At 44.0% G+C, this 24,404-nt stretch overlaps 2 protein-coding genes across 4 annotated transcripts in view; one reads left to right on the plus strand and one right to left on the minus strand.

Annotated features, from left to right (window-relative positions):
* Nucleotides 1–19,763, plus strand: part of LPIN2 (lipin 2) — an 84,722-nt gene extending 64,959 nt beyond the window's left edge. For all 3 annotated transcript variants that reach the window (XM_060613371.3, XM_060613368.3, XM_060613369.3), the window contains exons 8-20: nucleotides 2,472–2,571; nucleotides 5,505–5,692; nucleotides 7,454–7,547; nucleotides 7,990–8,059; nucleotides 8,942–9,031; nucleotides 10,009–10,091; nucleotides 11,598–11,742; nucleotides 12,619–12,767; nucleotides 13,321–13,407; nucleotides 14,779–14,931; nucleotides 15,365–15,479; nucleotides 16,137–16,240; nucleotides 16,589–19,763. In XM_060613371.3, the coding sequence (XP_060469354.1) occupies nucleotides 2,472–2,571; nucleotides 5,505–5,692; nucleotides 7,454–7,547; nucleotides 7,990–8,059; nucleotides 8,942–9,031; nucleotides 10,009–10,091; nucleotides 11,598–11,742; nucleotides 12,619–12,767; nucleotides 13,321–13,407; nucleotides 14,779–14,931; nucleotides 15,365–15,479; nucleotides 16,137–16,240; nucleotides 16,589–16,733 (1,523 nt within the window). In that variant the 3' untranslated portion in view covers nucleotides 16,734–19,763. The remainder of the gene's footprint in view (nucleotides 1–2,471; nucleotides 2,572–5,504; nucleotides 5,693–7,453; nucleotides 7,548–7,989; nucleotides 8,060–8,941; nucleotides 9,032–10,008; nucleotides 10,092–11,597; nucleotides 11,743–12,618; nucleotides 12,768–13,320; nucleotides 13,408–14,778; nucleotides 14,932–15,364; nucleotides 15,480–16,136; nucleotides 16,241–16,588) is intronic.
* Nucleotides 19,475–24,404, minus strand: part of EMILIN2 (elastin microfibril interfacer 2) — a 55,136-nt gene continuing 50,206 nt past the window's right edge. Inside the window, exon 8 of the mRNA XM_060613373.3 lies at nucleotides 19,475–23,546. Within this exon, the coding sequence (XP_060469356.1) occupies nucleotides 23,209–23,546 (338 nt within the window). The 3' untranslated portion in view covers nucleotides 19,475–23,208. The remainder of the gene's footprint in view (nucleotides 23,547–24,404) is intronic.

Here is a 24,404-nt window from a genome sequence, read left to right on the forward strand (position 1 = left end):
TTTTCAAGAGTCTGGCCAGTTCTTTTGTATGCTTTCTCATGTTTTGATTGTATTTGTTAGTTTTTTTCAAGGTGACATCCCCATATTTTCTTATACTGGAAGTTAACTCTAGAACAACACTTCCCAATAGAAATGTAATGTGAGTTGAATATTCATTTTAAATCTTCAGTCGGTTAAGTGTCCAGCTCTTGGATTTGGCTCAGGTCATGATCTCAACAGTTCGTTGGTCTGAGCCCTGCATCAGGCTCTGCACAGGCAGCACGGAGCCTACCTGGGATTCTCTCTCTCTCCCTCTGTCTCTGCCCCTTCTCCACTCAGGCTGTCTCTGTCTCTCTCAAAATAAATAAACTTTTAAATAAATAAATAAGCGAAATTAAGTATAGTAATATATTCTGAGCTAGTAAGCCCAAACAGTCACAATTTTAACATGTAATCAGTATAAAAATTGAGATATTTTACATTTTTTATAGTAAGTTTTAGAAATCTGGTGTGTGTTTTACACATTTAAAAAAAAAAAATTTGTTTGTTTATTTTTTGAGAGAGAGAAAGAGTGTGAGTGAGGAAGAGGCAGAGAGAGAGTGGGGGACACAGAATCCGAAGCAGGCTCCAGGCTCTGAGCTATCAGCACAGAGCCTGACGTGGGGCTCAAACTCACGAACTATGAGATCATGACCTGAGCCAAAGTCAGATGTTCAACCACCTGAGCCACCTAGGCACCCCCTGTGTTTTACACATTTTTTTAAACATTTTACTTTTATTCTTTAGTTAAAAAAAAAAAAAAAAAAAAGATAAAGCTCAAAGATATAATAAATGACTGGAGACTACGAAAAAAAATATGAGAGTTACAGAGAGGGAGGGAGGCAAGCCATGAGACTCTTAATACTGAGAACAAACCGAGGGTTGATGGGCATTGAGGAGGGCACTTGCTGGGATGAGCACTGGGTGTTGTATGGAAACCAATTTGACAATAAATTATATATTTTTTTTTTTTAATTTTTTTTTAACGTTTATTTATTTTTGAGACAGAGAGAGAGCATGAACGGGGGAGGGTCAGAGAGAGGGAGACACAGAATCTGAAACAGGCTCCAGGCTCCGAGCTGTCAGCACAGAGCCCGACGCGGGGCTCAAACTCACGGACTGCGAGATCATGACCTGAGCTGAAGTCGGCCGCTCAACCGACTGAGCCACCCAGGCGCCCCAAAAATAAATTATATTAAAAAAAATAAAAGTAAAAAAAATTTTATATACCTCATTTTGGACTAGGACACTTAAGTGCTCAGTAGAAACATGTCACTGGTGACTTACTGTAGTGGGCAGTACAGACCTAGAGGCTTAATTAAATTTGGGTTAAACGTTGTTTATTTTTTGAGTTAAAGATTACCCATGGAATATATTGAGTACTTCATAGAGCATCTCATAATGTCCCAGTGTTAGTGATTCTAAATGTGATCACTTGTTTAAGGTGTTACCTTCCAGATTTATCCATTATAAGGGATTTTTGTCCTTTTGCAACCTGAAGGTAATTCTTGGTGATACTTTGGTACCATGTGACTTTCTAGCAACCCTTCCCTCATGGTTTTAGAATAAGGACCACTTTCTCAATGCCAGTGATTTCATCAGGTTTGGTCATGCTTATTTATACTGTAAGAAAACGTTATCATCAAATATAAATAAATGACTTAGGAGCTAGGATTATTCATGTAATAGCAGATGAAGGAATAAGCATATGTTTAGGCACCTGGATGGCTCAGTCGGTTGAGCATCTGACTCTTGATTTTGGATTAGGTCATGATCTCACGGTTTGTGGGTTTGAGCCCCATGTCTGCTTCTGTGCTTACAGTGCAGAGCCTGCTTGGGATCTCTCTCTCTGCCCTTCTCTGCTCATGTTCTCATTGTCTCTCTCATGTTCTGTCTCTTGTGTTCTCTCTTTTTTTCTTCTTCTTCTTCTTCTTCTTCTTCTTCTTCTTCTTCCTTCTCTCTCTCTCTCTCTCTCTCTCTCTCTCTCTCTCTCTCTCAATAAACTTAAAGTTAGTTGGGGCACCTGGGTGGTTCAGTCGGTTAAGTGTCCAACTTCAGCTTAGGTCATAATCTCAGGTTCGTGAGTTCGAGCCCTGTGTCAGGCTCTGTGCTGACAGCTTGGAACCTGATTCAGATCTGTGTCTCCCTCTCTCTGTCTGCTCCTCCCCTGCTCACACTCTCTCTCTCTCAAAAATAAACATTAAAAAAAACTTTTTTTAGTTTAGCATATGTTTATCGTGCAACTGTATGTGTGTAACACCAAATTTCTCCTTCTTTGGCATGGATGGTTGAGAACCAACACGTAGGAAAACATTAGTTGACACCTTTAAAAATAAAACGCTGTTTGAATCATGATTGGTCTTATCGTTTGCAAACCTTTGTTTTGTAGCAGAGTTGTAAATGAAGAATAATTTAAATTCTTACCTCCAGTGTGTTTTTCTTATAAAAAATAGGTGTCCACAAGAGAAGCCAACACCAAGGACCTGATGATATTTACCTGGATGACTTAAAGGCTCTAGAACCTGAAGTTGCAGCCCTCTACTTCCCTAAAAGGTACTGTATTTCTTAGATGTTGAAAGGTGAATAGCTGTGAAATATAATGGCTATATCTAGGGCAAAACACTGAGAAAAAAGAGCAAAGTGATGATGACCTTTACCCAAGTTGGATGATTGCTTCAGATTTGGGGAAATTGAGAAATTGTGTGGTGTTTGAACTGTAGTGATATGAAACGAATAATTTACCTGTTTATGAAGAAAGTTTTAGTACAGTGAGAAAAGGTGCATTACTTAAGTCTATGTAAGGGTGTACCAATGGTTATGACTTCAGACTAGCAAATCTTATGGTCATTAATACAAACTGAACATGTTGGGGGAAATTCGTTAGCATTATTTCATTTATTATGTGTTTTAAAGGTAATAATATCTTTACTCAAAAACATTTTACAAAGAATGTCCTTACTCCTTCAGTGAGTCTGAGCTCCCAGGCTTTTTCTGAACTTGGGCTGGGCCTCTTGGGTCCCCATTTCCAGTTGACCTGTACACCCCACATTCCCTAGACCCCTTACCGTTTGTCACCCTTTCTTCTCCCCTCTCAGTTTCCCCCTTTTGAATAACTAAAACCTCAGATATGCTGTATTTGTACTGTTTTCCTAAGTTTATTTCCATCCTTCAGGATATTCTATTATAGGACTCTGTGATTACAAAAAACAATTTACTTTTCCCATAGAAAGTATGGTTTGAAATACTGAGCCATAGGCACATATTATTAAGCACTTCTAAGTAAATTATTGAAAAACTTGTTACGTTTTTAGTTAAAATAGAAACATGGGGTTAATACGAAGATATTTAAATTTTTTATGGATATTTTTAGAAGGTCCTTAAAACACCTTCCTAGCTCTCTGCCCTAAATTTGTCTCAAAATATCTTCTTCACATAAAGGAATAGTTGGGTTTTTAAGGTGAAAGAATTGGAAGTGCTGCAATTTTTTTTTTTCAATAAGAAAGTTAAAATGTAAGCTATACTAGAATTATCACCTTCTTTCACATTTCCCAGTCCTTTATTAGTGTTCCAAAGATCAAGTTCTTAGTTTCCCCTTTAAAAAATGGGGAGTAATTAATAAATTTAAAATGAGAATAACTCATGCAATAGAACCTTACTGTGCTCTATAAATTTGACTGCCTAATGTCATCACCTGTTCACCAAATTAGCTTATTCCCTCCTGACCCTACTGAACAAATTATTTCTGGAGACGTTTCGTAAATACTTAAAGATACTAAGACTGTTGTAAGGCTTCTAAGCATTTGTTTTGTTAATTGTCCCGATCCTGTCATCTTGACTAAGTATCCAGTATTAATAATTATAGCTAAACTTCAGTCTAAACCACATCACTCCTTTGGATTTGGTGACATGTTGAGTCAGATGGCCTCCTCCATCTATTTAGGGGTCACTTTGCTTTGGATCACGCTAACTGCTCTGACAAAACACAGGACCTCAGTGGCTTACCACAATAGAAATGTATTTCTTGGTCATGTGCTATTCCAGTGCTGGTGTTTGGTGGGAGGCACCTTGCACACAAGGATTCAGGAGCATAAGCTTTCTTCCATCTTGAGGCTCCACCATTCCCTTAGGGCCAAGACTGGGAAAAGAGGGAGGCTCACACAGGGGAGTTTTCAGGGGCTAGGCTTGGGAAGGGCACAGCACACCCCTCTGTCCACATCCAAAAAGTCAGTCATGGTCATGTGGCCACACCTCACTATAAGGGGACCTAGCCATGGGCCCAGGAGAAAGAGGAAACACATCACAGTCTTCTGTTCATGTTTTCCCCGGGGTCATCCCTGCCCCCTGACTCCATAACTGCTGCTTTATGTTGGCGTTTTCACCATTTCCAGTAAGAACATTCTGTTGATCTAATTAATTTCAATATTGTGGTATGAGTGTGCATGGCTACTAAAAAAGAAAATTTTCAGACACCTAAATCTTTCATTGGTTCAAATGCAAAACATAATAGCTTTGGAAACTGCTCTCTATTTATGACCTGTCTGTACCTTACTGCCACCTACTGCTCAAATTTGAAGGTTTTTTTTTCCCTAAAGGTCATAAAACTTTGATGGATCATATTAAGTAGGCTGGCTTTTTGAATAAAACAAAAGAATTTGAAACTTCTAGAACATTTTTTCAACATGACATTAAGTATCCTTTCAAAGGGTGTAGAGCAGTAAACATTCATGAATAGGAAACTTAAGGTACCATTTCCTTGTTCTTTTGGATTGAGATTTATGCTCCATTACAAAGTTTCCCTTAGGATCGTCTTCTAAAACCTGGTTTCTGTGCCCTAACATCAAGAAAAATGAAAATACTGAATAACTTCACCTTTTTTAGTCCTAACCCTTGCTAGTTAGTGTAACAGTAGTTTATTTCCAGTTTATTTCTCAAAATGTTTTCAAGGTAGGTCTACCATCCTGAGAATTTTCTCTTGCTTAATTTCTTTGTTCTATTTTGTGAAGTAACAGTTGAATTTAGAAAGGTCTAGACAACCCTGAACTACAGTAATTTTCTACAGGATGTGTACAGTACCACAGCTTTTTCTAGGAGGTTAGGATCAAAGGTTTCCAAACATCAGATTTTTCTTAATTACTCTGTCATTTTCATCATGGAAATGTAAATAAATGGTTATGACTCTTGGAATCCTTTAATTAAAATCAAAAAGGCTGTAGTTGAAAAGTTTGTCTTATTGTGAATGGCTGTAGTGATTTTTGTGACCTGTTTACTGTATTCACAGTTAATTCCTCAGCAGTGCTATTAAGTTATTTTTAATGTCATTTGTGATAGAGTCTAAACTCTAAGGAAAGCTGTGTCTTTAGGTCAATCTGTTCCTTTTTTAAGGGGATATATTATTTGGTTCAAGCCCTCAGAGAACCCTGTAGTAAGCCAGGAATACAAGAAGTTGTAATAAGGCAAATCCTTTTCTCCCCATCCCCTGCCCACAGTGAATCGGACCCTGGCTCCCGGCAGTGGCCTGAGTCTGACACGCTCTCTGGCTCCCAGTCCCCACAGTCCGTTGGAAGTGCGGCTGCAGATAGCGGCACCGAGTGCCTCTCAGATTCTGCCATGGACTTGCCTGATGTCACCCTCTCTCTTTGTGGGGGTCTCAGTGAGAACGGAGAAATTTCCAAAGGTACGCTGGGCAATCATGCCCCTGTCTTCACTGGAGAAAGCAGCCTGGTCGTTACTTGATAGAAAACTTGCTGTTCAGCCACTTCGGGGTATTAAATTCTTTAACGATCTTGTGCAGGTAACAGGTATCTCCCTTTAATGTCAGCTCCTCATTTAAGGTACCTCATATGGGGTGACCTTACATATAAATGGCTCGAGTAAGTTCATGTGCCTCGAAGGCTCTCATTTCACGTGGAGAGGTGGAGAATTCTCAGGCTGCCCTGTTTGTGGAGCAGCCAGGGTCAGCTCATGCTGTGTCCCACTTTCTCATCTGTAAAGTTGAAATGGGTGTGGACTGGGGCCCAGCTGCCCTCCTGGAAAGCACTGAGCCTTAGATATGAGAGTAGGGCTGAAGTTGTGGAAAATTAATTGTCCACTGAGGAAATAGTCTTTCCGGCAAAAAGTAGAAGGGGTTACTTTCTGTCTCAATCTTGAGACTTGGCCCTGGAAAGTATAGTTGCTCAAGAGAAAGGAAGAAGCTTAGCAGAGGCAATTCAGAGGACTCCATGGTGGGGTGAGCACTCGGGTGTATCTTTCCCCAAGTTCTTTGGCCTTTTTGGTTTTACCTTCCTTTGTACCTAAACTCTTCTTAATATTATCTCAGTTTGGCTGGTGGCCTTTGATTGACTGTCCTCTAAGGAAAGAGTTTCCTTCCACAACTAGTATCATCTTTTGTCTTCTCTCCCCCTCAGAGCAGCTGAAGGCCTGAGTTTGGCAGACTTGGTGCCTGAGAGTCATAATTGTGCTTTCCTGAATCCTTCTCTTTTTCAGGTCACAAGGTGCTCATTTTGCCTCTTCTCCATCTCTTAATTCTATTTGTTTTATTTTTTGCAAGAAATTAAGAGCAGGTTATAGTCAATAGCTCTTAATCCTCATAAGTCTTCATCTTAAAAAATACAAGTTGGGGGTGGAATGGAAAGTACACAGTTCTATAAACCATAAAATATACACTTAAAATTCTGGGTACTTAGGTAGAGTTTGTTATTGGAGGAGGCAGAAATGGCAAGTAAACGTAAATAATCTACAAATCACCAGGAGGAACAGTCCTAGCGAGAAATTTCCCTGTTAGCCTTGATCTGCTAGCGTGCAGATTTAGGAACACAGCACACAAATTCACGCAGAATCCTCATTCATTTCTCAAGAACTTGGGGTTCATTTCTTGGCTGATCCTAAGCCATAGTCTGGTGTGTATTTATTAGGTTTTTTTTTTTCTCCAAGCAATTGTAAAATGTTTTGATTGTTTTTCCTAATGTAGCATGCCCTGACAGCTGTAAGATCCCCATGAATATTCCCTAGTTATGCAGTTGCCTGCCTGCCAGTAATGTTTGTCTTTGTTAAGAATGAAACTACAGTTTTCATTAATTCTAGAGAATGTGTGTGCACACGTGTGTATCTTCCTTTTTCTCTCTCTGGCCACATGTATAGTCTGTTTTCCTGAAATTCTGTGGCATATCCCTTTTTCCTGTGTTGTTTTTTGTTGTTGTGGTTTTGTTTTTTGTTTTTAATTGTGGGAGGAGTGGTAGAAGAGGGGAAGGATAGAAAAAGGAAGTGTTCTTTATTGTCCTGGATAAAAAAAAATGATATTTTGCTTTTGATGAATATAAAAAAAATTTTTTTAAAGGACGCATTTTATCCTTTAGATCCTTCAACGCAGAGTATTGTGATATTCTCATTTAGAAATTTACGTAATATCTAACCAAAGGATCATTATTTTACATTGCAGAAAAATTCATGGAGCATATCATTACTTATCATGAATTTGCAGAAAACCCTGGACTTATCGACAATCCTAACCTTGTAATACGGATCTATAACCGGTAAATACTCCTGCTTTCATAATTGCTAAATACTCTTCCAGGGTTTTTTTCAAAGTGCTCTTTTTAACTATTCTAGTTTTCTTGTTATAAAATGTGCCATCACATATAAATGAGCTAGTGGGCAGTGACTTTGAAATGAAAATGACGCCTCAGCCTTTTTTTCTTTTTTTTTTTTTTTCAATGAAGCATTGAAATGTTATTCTGTCTTATAGATTTTACTACTTCTCTGCTCACAGAAGTTTGGCTTGAAGCAGAGATCATTCATGTGGGGAAAAAATTTAGCTGATCATCTCTTCATTGAAAAGAATAAGAAATTTCATGTTGTTTCTGTGCCCCCATCCTCTCCTCTTTTTCCCTCCTTCCCTTCCTCTCTACCCCCTTCTCTTCTCTCTCCCTCTCTCCCTTCTCTGTGTAATGGTTTTACACAATTTATTTCTCACAGTTACTATAACTGGGCTTTGGCTGCTCCCATGATCCTTAGCTTGCAAGTATTCCAGAAGAGTCTGCCGAAGGTGAGATGATCCACCATTTGTTTTCTAAGTATCTACAACATATGGTATTTAGAAAAATTCATATGTGCACACTTCTAAACTAGATACTACTCAAAGTTTTATTTAAAATCAATTTAACATTCTAGCACTTGGCACCCAGGTGGCTCAGTTGGTTTAGTGTCTGACTTCATTCAGCTCAGGTCATGATCTCACAGTTGGTGAGTTGGAGCAACATAAAAAAAAAAGTTTTTAATAAAATTAGATTAATATTACAGAAGATCCAAAGATTTTTTATGTGCCCACTCAAATTATCTCATGCCCCAAATCTAGGAAATTTGCTGGGCTGCCATATCTTTGTCATTTTTATTAGATGTTTATACTGGTTTCTGGTTGGGTATAAAAGTTGAGAGATTTGATTAATTGTTAGCTAAATATGGAATGCATGAAAAGGAATTCCTCTCATTAATATGGAAAGAAGCAGCGGGACGAGGGTGATGTGCCCACCAGAAGTGTGATGTTAGCGTGATTGGATAAGATATGTCTAATAAGCCTGTGATATAGAACCTGAAGATTTGTTCTAAATCTGTCAGCGCAGTTGGTCCTCATAACTCATGAGAACATGTTTTCCAGTGGTAGAGAAATGAGAGCAGCACCTACCAGCCCCCTGCTCCTGTTTAGCCAGACCACTCAGTCTCATCCCATAGAACTGCTGCAAAGCCATGCTACCACAAAAGAGGACTGTCCATCTGTCAGAGGTGTTACAAACTCTGGAGGAGTTGGGAGGTGTAGAGAATGTTGCTCACATTCCATAATAAGGCACTGTCCTGCAGGGGGATGATAGAAAGCAGTTGGGTGTTTTGTGACTGACAGATGACTAGACTGACCCAAATTGATTGTTTCCAGGCCACAGTCGAGTCCTGGGTCAAAGATAAGATGCCAAAGAAATCTGGTCGCTGGTGGTTTTGGCGTAAGAGAGAAAGCATGGCCAAACAGGTAACGGACCCGGAGAGGTAATTTTTTTCCATGGGCTGAAAAGAAGCAAATTTTTCATTTTTTCAAAAAACATTTTTGCCAAGCACAAGAAAATCAATTTGGGCTTATAATACTGTCTTACGGTAATTATAGCCGCCATTTATGAACAGTTTGATGTGCAGGTACTATGCTAGATGCTTTATGTTCATTACCCTTCACCTTTACTACAGCCCTTCAGTATAGATGTTTGAGTTCCCATTTTACAAGTAAAGAAGCTAGGGCACGAAGAGGTGAGGTGAGTTGACCAAACACGCATAACTGGTGAAGGACGGAGCTACGGTTTGGCCAAGGGTTCAGCTCCAAAGCCTCTTTCCCTTTGCCCACTCACTATATTACCTTCCAGACAGAAGCAAGAGCTTGTTCTCCTACTGAACAGCGGGCGGCATGGGGGCCCTCTGTTCTGTAGTACTGGTGTCCCTGGAGCAGACCGAATGAATGTGGACCAGTTGTATTATAGTCTGTGACTTGAAATGGTGCTCTTTTAAAAGTTTTTACTTCTGGGGCACCTGGGAGGCTCTGTCAGTTGAGCGTCCAACTCTTGATTTGGGCTCAGGTCATAATCTCACAGTTCATGAGTTTGAGCCCTACATCGGGCTCTGCAATGACAGTACAGAGCCTGCCTCGGATTCTCTCTCCCTCTCTCTCTCTGCCCCTCCCCTGCTCTTGCTCTTCCTCAAAATAAGTAAATAAACTTTAAAAAAAATTCTTAATTGTTTTGTAGTAAACAGTTTTTGCATAACAGCATATGACTTCTGTCTCAGATTTCTGTCCTTTGGCTCAAGGTAGAGAAAGGCTGTTTCTTAAGCATTTTTAAGTTAGGGATTCAGAAAACCATTTTGCTTATTGCTCGAGAGGGCTGCTGATAAATTTTTACCTGTCAGTCTCTGGGGGCAGGTGGGGAATAATTGCACATCGCCATTGCTGTCTTGTTGTTTTAGCTGCCAGAGGCCAAGGAAGGAAAATCCGAGGTACCGCCAACCAGTGACCTGCCATCAAGTGCAAAGGAGCCAGCCAGTGGCAGGTGGGGCACCCTGTTCTTCCTCCAGACTCACAGCACTTGCTCACTCACTCACTGCTTTTTAGCCATTGTATTCAAGCTGATTTTGACAATTTTGATTAATTTTTGGTCAGAAACTTCTTTCTCATAGGGACAACCATGACCATAAGTGGCTTGTTTGTGCCACTCAGCAGATAATTTCTGCTTTTCTAAAAATTATAATCAGTTTAGAGGAGTAAATACACCCATCACTGCTTTTTAAATGCCTTGCTCCCATCCTGGAGCCATGGAATCAGATGCCTGTAAAATGGAGGCCTCTGGGAAAGGGATCTTGAGGAGTCCTAAGATGTGCTATCCTCGGTGTCTCTGCCCTCTAGCTTCCTATCCGACACAAAAGGGAGACACAAAAGAATTTCAGAGGAAGCCTAGTGGGCTCAGGTGATAAAGCATGCAACTCTTGATCTCGGGGTCATGAGTTAGAGCCCCACATTGGGGTAGAAATTTCTTTAAATTAGGGGCACCTGGGTGGTTTAGTTGGTTGAACATCTAACTCTTGGTTTTGGCGCAGGTCATGATCTCACAGTTGCGGGTTGGAGTCCCAGGCTGGGCATGGAGCCTATTTAAGATTCTCTCTCCTTCTCCCTCTGCCCCAGCCCCACCCCTACTCACATGAGTATGCACTCTACCTAAAAAAAAACAAAAACAAAAACAAAAAACAAAATTAGTGTGGGTCCTTTTCATTCTTGGAAAATGTAGCCTCTCTTGGATATTTGTATTGGCTGGCCCTGAAAGGAGGTGCCACTATGCACCTTGTTCTCATTTCTGCTCTTCTTCTACTTGCCCAGCCAGATTTTTTCCTTCTCCTCCTGCTCCAGCTCTTTAATTCAGCTGCTGGTCTGAGCCTGAGCTTTCATTTTCTTGCTCTTTACCCTCTTCTTTCAAAGGGGGTTTATAGGGCACTTGGGTAGCTCAGTCCATTAAGCATCTGACTCTTGATTTCAGCTCACAGTTTGTAAGATTGAGCCCCAAGTTAGGCTCTACACTGACACCATGGAGCCTGCTTGGGATTCTCTCCCTCTGTCCCTCTCTCTCTCCACCTTCCCCCCACCCCCTCGCTCTCGTTTGTACTCTCTCTCAAAATAAATATTTTTTTTAAAGGAAGGGTATATAGAATCCTTTTTATTAGTTTTTTAAATTTGTATAAGCAATTATATTTTCTACAGTTTGTTATCTTTTGAAATTTACGTTATCTTTTCAACAAGAGTCAGTAGACTTAGTGGCATTCACTGGTCATAGCAGAAAATAATCAGTCATAGCCAGACTGCTGGCTAATCATGAGAGGGAGAAGGTGGCCTTCTCCCTTCATGATGTGAATACTCAGGCACTGGAAATCGAGTGAACAACTCTTCCCATCCCCGGAATGGATTTAGGATCTCTTTGTTTCCTTGATCCTAAAGAAAAGCTCTTGTCATTAAAATGTCAATTAAATGTCATTAAAATGCCAATCAGTAACTGGATTGCTGTTGATAGGCCGGCTGAGGATGACTCATCCAGTGATGAAGGGTCACAGGAGCTCGAAGAATCCATCAAAGTGGACCCTGTTCCCACAGAGCCCCCAAGCCATGGCAGCACAACCTCCTATAAAAAGTCTCTTCGACTCTCTTCAGACCAAATTGTGAGTCCTGTGTGATCCGTGTGGATCCATTCAGATTACTTTAGTAACTGTTTAATTGGACATGCTTCTTGCACCACCTCAGACTTCCTACTTCAGTCTCTGAGAGTGAACCAACAGATAAGTATTTTTAACTTTCTTCCCAGATGTACCTTACACAGCCAGGCCATCACTTTTTTTTTTTTTTTAGGAGCCACAACAACAGAGAAATGTCATTTTCTTACTTAAATGCAGTTTCCTTTTTCCTGTTGGTTTCCCATTCCCTTTCACACATTTTCAGTGTGAAATGGTCTCGCTGTGCCCTAGGGCGGTCGGGTGTGGAGGAAGAGCAGAGACATTTGGTTTTTTGGAGAATCAGAAAAATTTCTTAGAATTCCAAAACACCATTTAGGCAGTGGCTCCCTCAGCTTCTTGTGAACAAGCTGTGCACGCAGCACTGGGCTGTGTGTGTGCCAGCGCAAGAGAAACCATCCTGCCTTGAGCTGACGCCCTGAAACACTGGTGGTAGTTTGTAAATATTCAGACCCTGTTGAGAATTGTATGTTTTCAGCTCATTTTTTTCTCTTATTATAGTAATCATATTTATGTATTTCTTTCCATTCCTTATACATTTCTGCCATATATATATATATATATATATATATATACACACACACACGCACACATATGTGTATATATGTATGTACACATACATACATATATTTCAGAGATTAGGAGATTAGAATTTTTTTCACTTAACATGATACCTTTGTAATCTCTCCGTGACTACATATTAATGGAAACTGACTTAGTTGCACATAATTTCATCAAAGTGATACACCATGAATTTTCAAAATTCTGCCTTTATGATTTTCTTTATTCTCTTACTTTTTATAAAAGGCAAAACTGAAGCTCCAAGATGGCCCAAATGATGTTGTGTTTAGTATTACAACCCAATATCAAGGTACCTGCCGGTGTGCAGGGACCATTTACCTGTGGAACTGGAATGACAAGATCATCATCTCTGATATTGACGGAACAATAACCAAGTAAGCACGAGCCCATGGTGGGTGGCAGGGAGGAGATAGGTACAGGTCACTGTGCAATGGGGGGCAGGAGTGGGGGAATCCCTCCTTGACCACCGTCAGGAAGTGTTTTAAACTACATGCATGGAGACTTGAACACAGAGGTCACACGTGGTCACACAGGATCATTCTGTGGATGGAGGAGATGGGTGGAGCTGTACAAATTAACATCAGAAACTTTTAGCAAGATTTAGTTATGTAGTCTCTAAGTTCTGGCATTAAAATTAAAAAAAAAACTGTTGAGATTAGAGAGAAGAAAAAGAGGATGTGTTGCGAATTATCTCTGAAAATGAACATCTGGCTCTTGTGTCTGATTCTATTTTTAGAAATTCTTCTGTGAGTATGCAGGGGACTGCCTCACTGCTATGCAAGCTGTGACAAAATCACCCTTGTAGATTATATTGTCCCCCCACTCTGCCTCTACCCAGTGGTTTTTGGCAGCTGGTATTTAAATAGGCAAACACTTGGCTGTATATGCTTCGTTTTCTGATACCTTTTCCTATTTCTACCCTCTCAGGTCTGATGCTTTGGGGCAGATTCTTCCACAGCTGGGTAAAGACTGGACTCATCAGGGTATAGCAAAGCTCTACCATTCCATCAATGAGTAGGTATCTTGTCCCACATGGCCACATACTCAAGTGAGCTAGAATTTTGCTTTAAGAACTACAGAAAAATGGCATACATCAGTCCATGGAAATCGTGTCTTCATGATCCAGCTATTCCTGCTTTCCTTTCCTGTAGCCTCATACAAAGAAAAGTGTCAGCCGCCATTTCTGGAACATGAGCTGTGTATCAGTCCTTGCGTTACATGTTTAACCTATACCTCTCATCTTCACAGTGCTAGGAGTTTGAGGCACTACTTATATATATCTGTGGTTATAGTTATCATTGGGGGGTTAAGTTTTAACAGAAGAGCCAGATTTACATTTTTTTTATTGGGTTTGCTTTGTTGTTGTTGTTTAAGAGAACAAGTAGGAGGGAGGGATAGAGAGAGAATCTGAAGCAGGCTCCACACCCAGCACAGAGTCCAAGGCGGGACTCGATCTCACAACCCTGAGATCATGACCTGAGCCGAAACCAAAAGTCGGACACTCAAAAATCAAAAGCCACTTCGTTGCCCCTAATTGGATATTTTTTAATTGGATTTCACTGAGTAGGTAATACTTGCATGCATGGGGTCACCCATGGGGTCCTCTCTGTTGGGGCAACAGAGAAAACAGTGCTGTGGCCTTTGTGGGACCATAATCCATATGAGTTAAATTGATTTGAAAATTTAGTGTCTTGGGGCGCCTGGGTGGCTCATTCGGTTAAATGTCTGACTTTGGCTCAGCTCATGAGCTCACAGTTTGCAAGTTTGAGCCTCGCATTGGGCTCTGTGCTGACAGCTCGGAGCCTGGGGCCTGCTTCAGATTCTGTGTCTCCCTCTCTCTCTGCCTCTCCCTCCCTCATGTTAGCTCCCTCGCTCTCTCTCTCAAAAATAAATATTAAAAAAAAAAGGAAAAAGAAAACTTAGTGTCTTAAGCATTAGTTGAGAATGCCATAGTATGAAAATTGTATGTCTGTTACCCATGATTTGCTCCTTGTCTTACAGAATGGTTTGCATTCTACAAATTGTCTTTATAAATGAGATCCTTTGCATCTTTCCTTTATGCAGACAACTTAAAGATAGTCCAGGGTTTTTGTTCCGTAATCTGACTTTCATTGACTGGTTGCTGAAGATATATCAGTATTTATAAATTTAGCATAATCCCTAGTTGCATATATCCCCATTTTTCCCTATGATGTTTTCTATGGAGAAGTGGGATCTTTATAATCCTAACTACTTTCCTTATTAAATTCAAGAATTTGATTTTCACAACAAACGAAGGGAACTTTATTTGGATCTTTTAAAAGAATAGTGCCTTTTTTTTTTTTTTTCCATTTTTGCCAGAGTGTGTGTTTCTAAACAGGATGTTTCTTTCTTCTTCTCTTTCAGGAATGGCTACAAGTTTCTGTATTGCTCCGCCCGTGCCATCGGCATGGCCGACATGACCCGTGGCTACCTGCACTGGGTCAATGACAAGGGCACAATCTTGCCTCGGGGCCCTCTGATGTTATCCCCTAGCAGCTTGTTCTCTGCCTTCCACAGGTACACCTTCTGTGTGTGCATGCGTGTGTGTGCACATGTGTGGGTGCATGCGCCTGCTCGCACTGGGGGAAAGGGTCTGAATGGGGAAGTTGGAGGTCAAGCTCGTCGTAAGGGTCTGTATCTGATTCTGAGCTTCGGCATTTCTTGGTTCTTTGGCTCCCCCAGACCCAGAGCATTCTAACTCAGAGCTCATCCTAGTCCGGTCAGACACAGTCCAAAAATCAAGCTGTCACGTTTTCTCCTTCCCTAAACACCATCAGTCAGAGTCTTAGTCTTTCTTGACTGGCAAAGGAAGAGAAAGAAAGATATCAGTTACAAAATATTTTAAGAAATGAGTGATTGTGAACACTAAAATCTTTTCAGGATCACATACCAGGAAAAACTACCATTTCAGATTTGGTCATTGTATTTGTACTTTTTTTTTTCTCCCTAGGGAAGTGATAGAAAAGAAACCAGAGAAATTCAAAATAGAGTGTCTAAATGATATCAAGAATCTGTTTGCCCCCTCTAAGCAGCCCTTCTATGCCGCCTTTGGAAACCGTCCAAATGTAAGTGTGTAGCCTTTGGTATGGTGGGTAAAATTCAGAGGCGTGTATTTTTTAGGGTACAGCCTGGATATAATTGTCAAACCAATTGTATAAACAGAATGAATGTTCTGCTAAATGGGTTTTCATTTATCTGTTCCAAATTTCTGCTGTTGGGTCCTGTAGGACATCTGCCCTAGAGTTTTGGTGTATGAGAAAGGGCACTTTCTCTTTGTTTTTATGGCTTTGATTCCATCTCCTCGGGCAGTCCTGACTCCTGTGTAAGTGGTTCTAAGCCATGTCCTTGGATCCACCCCAGAGAGTGCTCTGCCTTCGCAAAAGCTTCCCAGCCTGCCTACCCACACACGGGCCCTCGGTTTCCAGGCGTGCAGAAGGTGTTGCCACCTGGCCTCTGGCAGGCAGCAGGGCCCCTCTCCTGTTCCAGGGCCCCTGGCGTCTGTCAGCCCCCAGTTTTCTGACTCCGAGTGCCCTTGGGTTTGGCCCCACTCTTTCAGTTTGTCTCAAGTTCAGTTTTAGCAGTGGCAGAGGGACACTGTGCCTGCGCCACGTGTTCCCAAGACAGCCTTGTGTTCATACTGTTTTTCTGGCTCACAAGGAACCAGAGAAACATCTCCTGATTTCTTCTCTCATAATCACCTTATTTAATGTTTTCTTCTGCAGGATGTCTATGCTTACACGCAAGTTGGAGTTCCAGACTGCAGAATATTCACCGTGAACCCCAAGGGTGAATTAATACAAGAAAGGACCAAAGGAAACAAGTCATCGTAAGTGTGCTCCTCCTCCTCAGCCCCCCGCCCGGCAGCGAGGGGTGGAGTTGGGAACAGAGGTTCTGAGGATCAGGCCCAGCTCGAAATATCAGTAGTGTACCTGTCTGTTGGAGGCTTTCCTCTTTGCCTGGGTGTGTCCTTCTCTGTAATAGTGTCTGTACTGGGATCACTGACAATTTTAGACTTCGAAGAGGAAGGCTATGTCCTGGGAAGGGATGCATGCCCATCTCAGATCCTACTGCTTTGAGGAATCTCTGTAACTAGCTTCACGACGTGCAATCCTGTGCTCTTACATCAATTTCAGAGTAACACTTTGTGCGTTTTTCCCCCAATCCCTTCTCTTAGGTATCACAGACTGAGCGAGCTCGTGGAGCACGTGTTCCCACTTCTCAATAAGGAACAGAATTCTGCCTTTCCGTGCCCAGAGTTCAGCTCCTTCTGCTACTGGCGAGACCCGATCCCCAAAGTGGACCTGGACGACCTGGCGTGAAATGGCACCTCCAGGGGCGATCCTCTGTCACTCGCCTCACAGCAAGGGAAGGTGACCAGCACTTCTGCTGGACAGAGGACACTGGGCTACCCTCCAAGCCACAGGTGCAGAATGGGACTCAATGCTGACAGCCAGGCACCAGCAGGCACAGGGAGAGCTCCTGAAGTTGGAACTGCTGTCATCCTTCCCCTTCCCAGGCCTGGCAGAGCTGTGGCTCAGTGCCCTGGGCAAGCGGCCAGGGGAGGACTCGGACCTGACCTTGGAGGCCTGGGCTCCTATCACTGGTCGTCCTCATACACGCGCTGTGTCAAGTGTGTGCTGGTGCTTCTTTAACTGAATAATTTAAAAGGAAGAAAAAAGAAGCTAAATAAGAGTGGACCAAAACATGTATAAAGTAAAAGTGTTATCGTTTCCACTGGGCAGTTGAGAGCGTTTCTCTCTAAAACCAGGGCTTTCTTTATGGGATCAGGGTCCACTGAGCTGCCAAAGGTCCAGTTAGTGATTGATGTTGGTTCACACCGCCTATGCACATTTGTTCTGTGGGCGCCTCCTTCCCTCCTGTGGTGAGACAAGACACCTGCTCAGGTGGGCTGCTCTGGACAGGGGCCCAGGCCACCGTCCCAGCCCCACAGATGTGGGCTTCTGGGGAAGGAAAGTCCCTTAGATCACCGTCTTCTCAGCTGTGGACAAAGCCAGGACAGACAGGTGTTGCTGGGCCTGCTTGGTGCCTGTAGGAAGAGTACTGCCAACAGCAGAAGTAGATTGAACAAGTAACTGATCTGTTTTCAGAGAGGCCTTAGAAATGCAAATACATACTTGTGTGGGGTTCCGGAAGAGTCCTTTTCTCTGCTCTGCCTGCAGCTCAGTTTCTCCGCCTGGTTGTAATGAGACATGTCAGTCTCAGAACAGCACCGGGGGAGGGTTCTGCCCCATCAGCCCCTCCAGAACTGGGAGCCTCAGTGTCAATAGTCACCTCAGTGTTCGAAGCCAGAGAACTGTTGGAGAGAAGGATTCTGTACACACGCAGGCCTCAGCTGGGAGGGAAGCGGTGAGCCGAGTTCCAGAGCAGCGAGGGGACCTGCAGATCCAGGCGCCCGCTGGGGATGGTTTCCTGTCCCCACCCCCACCCCCACCCCGCCCCTGGCGCTTGCCCGTACTTGTACTGTGGCACTCGCCACCCCCCCCCATTTTAGTTGGCCCCACCCCAGTGATAGTGATCTAGAGACGGAGAAATGGGAGTAGTTATTTTTCCAGATTGGAGAGTCGAAGTCCTTTGAGTTCAGCTGTTTCTCCCAGCGCTGTTGGATGCGGTGACAATGGTAGAGTCCCCTGAACGCAGTTCTCAGTGGCAGAACCTGGAGGCACGTGTTCCCAGAGGAGGAATGACACCTGCTTCTTCCAGTGCAAACCTGCCCACCTTAAACAGTTCAAAGACTAATTGTTTAATGAGTTTATTTATGTACAGTAGGTTAGGCAAACTAGGTTATGTTTATATGAAATTCTGCCCAGTTAGCGAATCAAAATCCTGGCAGAGCAGCGTGCCGCTATTGATCTCATAGACGCCACAGCGTGTCCCCCCCATGTTGGCTTTAGAGGGAGAACATGAGCTTTAGTAGGGCTTCTCTGCACATGCACGGTACGGAAAATCTTCTATACCTTCTGTAGTGCTTTTCAGGTTGTCCTTTAAAGAGTTTTTGATTAGACAGTTTTTTTCCCTTGATAAGCTCTTCCCTCTGGACACACAGGCTTTGTCAAGGTCCAGGCCAGGAACCCGGGTCTCCCAGCCGTGTGCTGAGGGTGGCAGACCCCTCTGTCCCCGGTGTCCATAAGCACTAGACTTTGTCATTTTGTTGCTGCAGATTGATCAATCCAGTGGGTACGTTTGCTAATTAACGTGAGTCTTTTTCCTTATTTAAAAGGAGTCCCTCTTGCTGAAAGTAGATGATTACTATCACTATAGTGTTCTGAAAGTATTAAGTTTGTGCTGAAACCCATTGCCATTTGGTACAAATGACATTTGTTCTTTCTGTGAAAGAGCGTTACCCTCGAGTGTGTTTGTACACAGACCCTTACGATGGTGAGTTAATGAAGCATTAGCCTCGCGCTGCTTTCGGTGATGGGTGGTATCACGGGGTGATTGCAAGCTGATCGGGCTTTTCTAAGTCGTTCTCTAGGTTCCCCTGGTGAAACGGCCTTGGCCCGTCTCCCTCTCTCCAGTTCACCCTGACTTGAGTATTTGTCTTGATGCCCATGTGCTGAAGAAGCTTGTCTGGTTGTGTTGTCGACATCTGCGTCTCTGGCAGGCATTAGGAAGTGCACGTGCAGGCCCGGAGCTTGCACACTTAGCCCCCCTGCGTGAGGACTGTGTTTGCTGTGCTTTAAAACCATCTGCATAGTTTCCAACTGGAGAAAGAAAAAACTTCCTAGTGTGATGTCCTAAATGAAAGCTGCTGATAATCACTGGGAGAACAGCCAGGAACAACAGCTACGTGACTGGAAAGTGCCTGTGCCCTGTAGGGACTGCGTGTGGCCCTTTCGGACTTCGTTGTTGAAGGTGTGAGCAAGACCTTTTAAAATCAGGTAGAAAGTAAATGCTTTCTAGTAAATGCTAGTTGGTGAAAACAAACTCTTCCAGGAAATTTTATCATCTTTTTAAGTTACTGTGGGAAGCCTTGTTTTCCTCTGCTTTAGAACATGCTGTGTTTAATGAAACCGGTTAAAAATGGAGTTTTTGTTTAAAGTAAGTGCTCTTTCCAGGTGAAAACTAGTTTTTTTGGTTTGTTTTGAAGGTAAGAAAGGGAGGGGGTAACTTTGTTGTTTTAATTTAATAATTACATTCAGTCTATGATGAAGTATTTGATTATTAGCAATGCCACTAACAATTTTTGAGTTGTCAGAAATTACTTGTAAACATCAGTACAGTACTCAGTCACGGCAAAGACAGTTATCCTAAGATAAATGGCTCATATTTTGGTGCAGTGTTTGATGTTCAAAACAAAATGTTACAACAATAAACAAACGTAAACTGAGTGCATTGGACTCCTTCCTTCATAGGACATTTAAACCGTATTCTCTGTACTCTTGCCAGAAATTGATAATTTCCATAAATTAGCATTTTGATCTTTGCTGACACTTAAATTTGTCTACAGAAAGGACTTCTTTTTGGTGCTTATTTTTATAAAACCTGACTCCAAAAGTGCGGCTACACCCACAGGAACCAACCTCTCTGGCTTTGTACGTTCTGCCAGAGAATAATTCATTCACACATATGTAATTCCTGGTGTGTCCGCACTGGCATCCTCTAGACTGCTGCCCCCTCAGCCCTTCAGGGGTCCCCTGGGAGACCTGCTCCGAGCCTTCGCCACCCCACCTTTCACTAGACCCTCCCTCAAGGTGAGTACCACTTAGCACTCCTGATGTTTTCATCAGCCTAGGAGAGTCCAAGTGATCTTGGATCAAAAACCACATCCACATACTCTTTAAATATCTTTTTATCCCCTCAGATTGCTGGCCCTACCAGGTGCAGCATACCCTGGACACGAATCCCAAAGCCCTCCTCGAGAGCCTGCCTTCAAGTATGGCAGAGCTATTCATTTCATGCTTCTTCACCTTGACGGGAGGGCAGGACAGGGTGAGGGGACAGAGGGTCTTGGGGATGTACTTGGGGAATAGAAAGGAAGCGCTCGGAGGGAGATTGACTGTAAGGAACCGGCTTCTAGTGCCCGGGGGCAGAGCAGCATGGGCTTCTTCCTGCAGCCCTGAAGAGTGCAGCCTTTTTCCTTACCTTGAGGATAGGACAGTGTAGGGGGGGAAAGGAACTTGTTTAGAAAGTGGACATGGATATGTACGATGCCATGTTTTAGATCTGCAAGCGTGGATTGGGTCTGTCTCCCTGATTGCAAACCCTTCTTTCAAACCGCAGATCACTCGTGAGACCACTCGAAAGATGATCGGGTCACTGAGAAAGCTGAATCAATGCGCTACCATGGAAATAATTTCAAATGCAGTGGGTGTTGATTTGCACTCTTTATTTGTGGTTAATCATTTAAATGAGGCCATTTGTTAATGTTGGGGGGGGGGGGTCCCAGTCCTGTCTCTGTTTAAGTGCCCTGACCTTTTCCTCGGCAACAGCACCTTTGAGAAGTCATTTTCTGGTACCTGATTGCATCCTGGGCATGGTTCCTAGCTTAAAGCCTGTCAGCTCCTGGAAGGGGCTGCTCCAGAGCTCCCAGGGTCCTGAGCTTGGCCAGCCTTGCGGTTTCCCTCAGTACAGAGGACGGCCTTTTCCTTTTTGAAAGATGCTGTGTTCTGAGAAGAAACTTCTGAGTTTTCATTTATTTTATCTTGAAGTAAATGCAGGACCTGCTGTCATTAGACTTCATTTATCTTGCCTATCTTGGATACAGAGAGCTGAAATGTACCTTTTTTGGTAAATGAGTCAGTCTGCACTGAGAGAAGAGGACCAAGTTTTTGGCGCTCTAGACAACCATCTACGGAGTAGAAAGAATGGTCCCTGTCTCCCTTCTGTCTGGCCTGTCTTTCCAGCTGCTGAGCATTTGTTCCCTTTGGCGATAAGGTCTTTACAGGGAGGTGTGAGGGAGAGAGGGCTAAAGTATGTGCACGTGCCAGCTGGGTTTTCCTGAAATGCTCCACTGCATTGGGTTTTTTTTCCATGAGTCATGTCTAGGTCGGCCGGTGATACAGCCACCGTTAGCCAATTCCCCAGCTGTGGAAACAGGGAAGGAGAGTGCCCCTCCCCCCAACTCCTGGATAGAGAGATCCAGATTTTAAAGTCCTAAAACCACAAACCTGAAATTCTTGGGTCACTTCTGCTTACCTGAGGGAAGGGGATGAGGAAGAAGGCTCCTTTCCGAAGTGTCCAGGGGCCACCCTATCATCTCATTTGCAAGCAAGCCTAGAAACTCACAGAATTTTTACAGCATATGAGAGTATCCTGGGTGGCTGAATCAGGTAAGCGTCTGACTTTGGCTCAGCTCATCTCACAGTTCATGAGTTTGAGCCCCGCATCGGGCTCTGCTGACAGCTCAGAGCCTGGAGCCTGCTTTGGATTCTGTCTCCCTCTCTGCCCTTCCCCCTCTCACGCTCTGTCTCGCTCAAAAATATACAATAAACAACATTAAAAAATAAATTAAAAAAAAAAGAGTATCCAGTGGCTTGATTTCAGGCCCAGGAAACTTGTTTCTATGATCTACAGCTTTCCCTGGGACTCTAGGTGACTTGCCTCTCCCAGGGGCACTTGATTGGCCAACAGATTTTACCAGCCTGATGAGCAGAGACCACCTAAAGCTAAGAGTCTTGTGTCCTAGGGGTTTCTGTGGCTGCAGATAAAGGAGCAATGTGCCTGGGCTTCCCTGGAACAGAATGTGCTCTCCATGGGAAGATGCCTGCTTTTCTCCGATGATCTCAGCTTTCAGCGTGTGATCAGTTTTATGTTGGGCCTGTTGTTGCCGGGGAACCCGCAAGTCTGTAAAGCCGCATCTGCTGTGAGCTGAGCCGTGCAGTGAGCGATCTCATTGGGTCGGCCAGCTGCTGATTAGATGTGAATTTTAAGCATCCCCTAGAGGAGCCCCTCTTTAGCTGCAGAGATCACAGGGGGGGCCTTGACCTCTAAGCACATCTGGTTTGTCTTTACAAGCAAAAATCAACCCCCAAGTATATAGCTTGGATAGTGAGGGGTAACAGTGATATGGCTGAGATTTATTCAAGCTTACTTTCTACAAGCATAAAAAAATTACCTTTCTGCAGTTTGCTTTTTAGCAACTCTCAGTCCATAAGGCACCAGACTGGAGTAACCTGAAGTGGTTTTTCATCTTTATTGACACTCCCTGTCTTTGCACTTCAAATGTACATGTCATTCAAGGAGCCCCACGAGCTGCACAAGCCCCCTGTGCCTTCCTTCACAGCTGGGCATGGGCCCAAGTGAGCGGTGCCAACCAGCCCTGGGACAGCCCACCCTGGAGACCTGAGGTCTCTGGAGTGGCACGTGCCACCTCGGCACTTCAGTGCATCTGAACTTCTCTCCTGCAGGCAGTGTAAATGCAGACTGCGTCCACAGGAACCACTTTGCCGGCCCGCCGCCTCTCAGCCCTGCAGCCCAGCAGCCGTTCTCCATCAGCAAGATGTGGTCCTGGGCAGCAGATTAAGCTCCGCGGTTAGCACCCAACGTGCCCGGCACAGGCTCTGAGCGAAGCCGCAGGGGAGGCCCCAGCTCCTCAGGTGTCCAGTCGGAATGACAGAAGGTGGTGGCCCCATCAGGCACATGTGTCCTCACCACCTGCCTGGGAACTCTCGGGTGTGTGGCCTCAGCAGCCAGGTAAGGTCTGTATCTTGGGGGAGGTGTTGGGGCGTCTGCAGAAAATTAGACCAGTGCTCCAGTTACATACATAATAAACTGCATATATTAAAGCTTCCAAGTTCTCACAACTATCTCTCCTCTTCCCTTTCCCCAGGCACCCTAGAGGTGAGAAAGGAAAGGATATAAGAAAACCCCACTAAACGTGGAGTACATTTCATCAAAGTCCGTGTGAGCCAAGCGGCCCCCAGTCACCACGATGTTGACACCATCTCCTGCCTTCAAGTGCACGATGAGGTGGAACGCCCCTGGGCCCCCACAAGTGTGTAGAGCCCCCTGGGGCCGGTGGTATTCCAGGAATTCCCTCTTGTAGCCGGCTGTATGCAGCTGGGCCACACTGGCATTGGAGACCGACAGGACAGCTTCCACGTACGCGTCCCTCTCAGGAGTGAGGGTGGCTGTGATCAGGTAGCGCCCATCGTATGGAGCCGTGAAGATCCCTGGGAGGATGAAGGCAGGCACTTGTCACACCATCACAGGACCTTTGTGACAGGTTATCGGTTAACCCAGATTTGGGGAACTAACCATCTCTGTTTGTCCAGGACTGTCCCAGGAGACCCAACGGGGAGAGGTGGTCACCCAACCTCTAGAAGATAGGTTGCCCTGAGGGGACGTACCCCCTTTCTGTACTCGCACCTGCCCTCCACCCACCCAATGACAGACTCCTTAGCTGGCCCAGTCCTCACTGTGACACCCCCTGTCTTCTGCTTGGAACATCCAGGAGAGGACAAATCTTGCAAAACCCCCAGGATGTGCTCTGATGACTAGAACTCTCACCTACGCCTGGAGGAGCTGTCAGAATAACCTTCCCCATGCTGTCATGCGGTGAGCACGGAGAGGACCACCCACCCTTGCTGGAAGAGAGTTCAGCTGCTTTAACATTCCTGGCGATGGGGTACACACCAGCTTCAGCAGTGCTATGTGCACGGCGCAGGTATGAAGACGCAGGGTCCGCTCCTACCTCACCCAAGGTTTAGTGGGGAAGCAGCAGCTGCCCAGATCCTGGTTGCATTTTGGGAGTTTCCTCCATCATTGAGAGCACCCCAGGGCCAACTTAGAATAAGCCTCACAACCTGTGTGCTGGGCACGACATCCACAAAATGCCTGAGTTGCCTCCTGAGGAGGCAAGAGCAAAAAGAACCCATAAAGTTTGTCACTAACCCAGGGAGAGGCCACAGCCAGCCCTCCTCACTTGGAAGAGCCAGTCCCCCTGCACGGGATCAGTGTACAGGTGGCATCCATTTGTGGCCAAAAATAAGCAGGCATTCACTGAGCCAGTGGCCCACAGGTTCTGAGCC

This window comes from Panthera onca, chromosome D3 (assembly GCF_046562875.1).
Source record: "Panthera onca isolate mPanOnc1 chromosome D3, mPanOnc1 haplotype 2, whole genome shotgun sequence".
Classification (NCBI taxonomy): Eukaryota; Metazoa; Chordata; class Mammalia; order Carnivora; family Felidae; genus Panthera; species Panthera onca.